Source organism: Mycetomoellerius zeteki, unplaced genomic scaffold, assembly GCF_001594055.1.
Source record: "Mycetomoellerius zeteki isolate Tzet28-1 unplaced genomic scaffold, Tzet1.0 scaffold188, whole genome shotgun sequence".
Lineage (NCBI taxonomy): Eukaryota > Metazoa > Arthropoda > Insecta > Hymenoptera > Formicidae > Mycetomoellerius > Mycetomoellerius zeteki.
This window is the reverse complement of record NW_017256836.1, coordinates 445,182-450,205: the sequence shown is the minus strand read 5'-3', so window position 1 is coordinate 450,205 and position 5,024 is coordinate 445,182. Positions and strand designations below refer to the sequence as shown.

Genomic DNA, 5,024 nt, shown 5'->3' with positions numbered 1-5,024 from the left:
TCCATTTCTTTTGTCATCATAATTGTATCTTAAACAATCTTTTTCATTTTAAACTTATAGCTTATTGTATAACGTGACATATGATAAGAAAGAATTTATAATATTAACATCATGTGATTTTCTTCTTGTATACTCGTTATATTGACAATATATCAAAAGCAAAGAATATTGATATTGCTATATCTTTTAATTCTGTTTCCTTATTTATTTAAAACCTAAAATGAATCTGTAAGAGATTTAAAAATTCAAATTTATAGTATAAAAAATAAATACAATAAGTGGCGAATGTCTCACATTATGTGATTTTGCAAACAAGAAATATAACACAAAAAAATAATGAAACGAAAATGTGAAAATCTAAGATAATGCACCGTATGCGATGACGATAATGTATCTGATAATGTTATTGTGAATTGATACTACCGTGTATAGTATAGACTATTGGATGTAAGGGATGCGGTTCGTAATATCTGATATCCTAATGCGATATATTCTCTGTCTGCATGTGATCCAGGTATGCGGAAACAACGAACGATATAATTCTGCTACACCGCTTCACCATTAGTTTACGATCCCCCAAGGGTGCACGAAGGGTTGGTCGCAATGTTTATAGGGCCCGGTAACAGGGAACCCGCGTAACGTAGCACCCCCTTCAGGCCTCCTCTGTAGCAAAAGTTATAATTGCTGTATGTTAACTCGACGACCGAGATAGTGACCGCGTTTTTCTGGCACGCCCATTATGTTTTTAGTATTACAATATTCTTCACCTACAAAGCAGAATTGTGAAACCAAATGTCTGTTTAGAAGAGAAATAAATTTTCTACAAACAACTCAATATTGAATATCAAAATTAATGCAATTAAAGTTCAGGTTAAAAATGGAACGCTTCGTTAACTTGATAAGAGCGATATAACAATAGCATCAAAATTAATATGTTTACTTTCGAATCTGCGAACTTATAAAAACAATATTATCGTCTTCTCGGAAAACTCAATCAGGGAACATTAATCTTTGCCAGTTCTGAGAATTTATTAACTTCAGAAAAATACAGCTTTCATAAGTAGCAATGCTTTTAATAACGGCGTAAATGTATTTCACAAATTATAAATATGTCGCGTATTTTCTTAATAACCGTTACGCCAAGAGTTGCGGAAAATGCGCATAGGTTTGTAATAAATCATAAATGCCGAGCCCACCGCAGGGCTTAATAAGTCGGCGTATCGGCGCGGTTTCCCTCTCTTGCTGTATCCTGCGTCCTCTGGTTTCCTACGGACTCAGAAAGGGCTTTCCCAACTACTCCCCGAAGACTATAGATTATTGCAACTTCTAACGCGCAAAGGATGGAATTAAAAACTTCTCCCGCCGACTCCTGTCGGGAGTTACCTGTGGCTGACGGATAAGGATTTAATTGGCTTTGTGTGAAGAAGTTTTAATGAATATATGCGACACTGTACATTAATGCTTTATTGGCGTATGTTCTCGTTGTCATCACTGTTCGTCGTCTCGACATGGTACTTTTGCAGGCGGCGCAACCATGCTGTCCAGTATAGTTGCAGCGTGTTGTCGGACACTTCGTACACCGTTGCTGGTGTGCCGCACGTGTAAGCAATCACGAGTAATCCCCGTTTTATCTGAAGAATACGGTCATTTTAGAAAAGTAGTTGTCGTCTTTTCAATTATATAATTAGAAAGTTTATTAACAGCAGCTGTTTTTATTACGCGAGACATTTAACAAACAGATTATGATAAATAAAATGATAGTAAGAGAACGAATTAATTTCTATAATGAAATAAATGAACTTTTATATATATCTCTTTTAAATGTGATATTTTTGGTGAGACATTTACCACAAAAGGATACAGATTAGAAGCATTGATAGCTCCAATGTACGCGGCGAGTTGTATAGGAGCGTCGTACGTTTGCTTCAAGTTCATTTTCTGTCTGTCTGATTTCTTCCAATCGATTACATAATTTTCGTTCCTGCGGGTTTAGTGTCTACATGTAAGACCATCTCGAACGTGTACAATATGATTTAAAATTTTATCATTCAAAGAATACTTTAAGAAAATAATCATAAAAGAATATTTTAAGAAATAAAAGTTGATATAATTTAAAATCATCTTGTATGTACACTCCAGGTTAAAAGTTTGGAAACATTTAACAAAAACGTGATAAATTGTTATAGAAAAATATTTTATTAGAAGTTGTAGAAGACCCAAGCATATGTGCATTTTTTAAATACCTAATGGGATAATGAATGTAAGTATAAAAGAAAATACTACAAGCGAAAAATTCCGTTTAAGCACATTTTAATGCTACTCAGAGCAGTGTATCCAAACTTTTGGCCTGGAGTGTACATGTTGTACAAAGTATATGTAAAATTAATTTAAGGAAACCCTATTTCAGCGAATATATCAACGGAGAAATTAGATCAATTAATGAAACCTGAATAATTTTTGGATGTAAGAACAATAAATAATTTATAGACACAGACTATATCTGAGAAAATTTAATAATATTGTATTCAGGATATTATTTCAAACAAAAACTTTACGTTAAAGTTATACCATAATCTTTATTATAAAAATTACCTTATAAATACCGTATATTCAAAATATCTCTAGAAAACAAGTTAAAAATGTACCAAGGCGATCCGATAAGTATCGGAAAATACATTGTAGATATTTATGAAAAAATTTATTATGTACAAGAGGTACAAGCACTTGCTCAGCATTTTTCTTTGAATAAATAAAAAGTATTTGAGAAAGCATCTTGATTTAAAATTCTATCTTTCTGATAATTACATTAGTCTTTTAAGAAAGACAATTTCAATCTTTCATAAAAATATAATCTTTATGTTTAGTAATAAAGTTGAAAATTAAATAAGTTGAAAAAATACACAGTTAGTCTAGAGTTATCGTACTTCATTTACTCAAACTATAAAATACAGAGTAGTAAGTTAAATCAGTTTATTGGCCATTACTTCGATGAACATAGCATTCTACTGTGAAAGTTATAAAATAAATATAAAATTGTAAAATAAAAATTAGAAACCTGGTAGTGACCTCTTGTCTACTTTGGTTAGAAATAGAGTTTCCTAGTGATGGCAAAGCAAAGCTTCTGTTTTACCTATAAGAGGCTATACAGTCAACTACGCCTTTGTAATGCAATTTCGTGTGAGCCACATGTGTTTCGATCGCTTTTACGTGATGCACATCTTCCAAAACGCATTGGACGCTCTTAAAAACTGGTTCGATTCTCGAAGGAATCTCATACTCTTTTCCAAGTAGACTTTGTGCTATGCAAGAATGCAAAGATGTTCCATCCTCTAACAATGCTATCAGGATCAAATAGATTTATTTATTGAGGTTTATTTATTAAAGTTTCTCTTTCTCATGAAACAACTTATATATCAAATACCTTTCTGATGCATTTCAAAGCCTTCCTGCCCAAGCTTTTTTATCATTCTTTCTTTCCATTTCTCTAGAGCCAGCTTTGACTCTGGTGACATGGTTTGAGTAAGAATCTTAGTTACGCTAGGAAATTTTAATGTTTTCAGATCACCTTTGCCAGATATAGATAATATTTCTGTTGATTGTGTAGGAAAATCTTGTTTGCTACCCATGATTGAAAAAGATAGCAAATTCTTTATAATAATGTTAGGCAATCTTTCAAAATTAAAAGATACACATTTTGTGGCTGTGTTTTCATTATTAGATACATTTGAATTAGACAATTCAACTTCATTATCACTATTTTTTGTTGACAAATTAGATGTTGTATTAGTAAACTCAAGTTCTGTTTTTTTAGCAACTTGACTAGATTCAGAATGTAAAAGTCTTTCTGTAGTTTGGTCAGTTGAGTTATCAACTTCCATCTTGCTAAATTTTTCTACAGAACTCTGATCTTTATCATTTAATTGTTCCTTTCGTGACTGTGTAATAATTTTCATGAATTTATTGTGAGTATTTTTCGTAAGCCAAAACAATTCTGTATTAGCCATATTCGATTTTGCACAGAGTATCTTTCCTTTCTTTTCTAATTTTAGCCTTTTTTTCTTTTGGGGTTTTGTCTCAACTAGTGGACCAAATAGCAACTTGCATTCTTTCCTCAATTTTATAATTTTATTAATCTTTGAGAAATGCCTTTTAATGACTGGTTGGTACATATTTTGTATATTGGAAGATATATGTAAAATATATTGGGAAGTAACCAACATAATTGTATGAAATATTTTGTGGAATAAAATATATAGTTATGTACTCTCTCCTTCTTTCCTATTTTACACATGAAACTTCTCAGTAGCTCTGGTAATAAATAATTAAATATATTGTAAGTAATCGATAATATTCTGTTTTTCTTTAAAATACGGTTATATCTAATGTTTTTTTTTTAAATATTAAAGGACACTGATGTCTAACGAATAAGAAATTACGTATACGTTATATAATATGTTAAATTTCGTATAAAGATATTAATGTAAAAAAAATTCAATTTTTTATCAAAATATTTTACATAAATATACAGTTATATGTCTCGATTATAATCAAATATAAGAAATTTTTTAAATAATACTTACTGAAAAAACAGCCTCTTATCCTTAGCTGATTGTGTACTTCATGAAACGAGCGATTTATTTATAAAAAAAACTTAACTAGTTATAAAAATAAAAGACGATATATCTCAAACTACAAAATTATCAAAAAACCGGCAGAATTACTTTTTATTTGACTGTTCAATCATATAAAATAGATAGAGTACTTCATAATTGTTCAAAACAGTTGAAGAGGTTATGTATACACGATAAACTCAATCCAAAATCAAAAGCATTTTACCGCCATCTACAAATAAATTGTGTACAACCTTTCTACAGCATTTCGTTATCAACATTTGGTATAAATTCAGACTGACTAATAATATCTGTCTAGTAATCAGTCGTAATTATATATTAAAATTATAATGAACGTGAGATTCCAAGATAAGATATTCGTAAATATACAATACTTGCCTAACGTTTTGCACT

At 30.7% G+C, this 5,024-nt stretch overlaps 1 protein-coding gene across 1 annotated transcript; it reads right to left on the bottom strand.

Annotated features, from left to right (window-relative positions):
* Positions 1–1,019: 1,019 nt before the first annotated feature.
* LOC108721896 (mitochondrial genome maintenance exonuclease 1) lies at positions 1,020–4,664 on the bottom strand. The gene is made up of 5 exons (XM_018446691.1): positions 4,581–4,664; positions 3,422–4,308; positions 3,131–3,338; positions 1,849–1,981; positions 1,020–1,631 (listed from the first exon to the last, which is right to left on the bottom strand). The coding sequence occupies exons 2-5, from the start codon at positions 4,218–4,220 to the stop codon at positions 1,464–1,466; spliced, it is 1,308 nt and encodes a 435-aa protein (XP_018302193.1). The 5' UTR covers positions 4,221–4,308; positions 4,581–4,664; the 3' UTR covers positions 1,020–1,463.
* Positions 4,665–5,024: the final 360 nt, after the last annotated feature.

Coding starts and splice junctions, on each gene's coding strand:
- LOC108721896 (XM_018446691.1), bottom strand. CDS start 4,220: ATGTTGGTTACTTCCCAATATATTTTACATATATCTTCCAATATACAA. Junction 3,339..3,421: donor CTTTGAAATGCATCAGAAAG/GTATTTGATATA, acceptor TGATCCTGATAG/CATTGTTAGAGGATGGAACA. Junction 1,632..1,848: donor CTAATCTGTATCCTTTTGTG/GTAAATGTCTCA, acceptor CGTATTCTTCAG/ATAAAACGGGGATTACTCGT.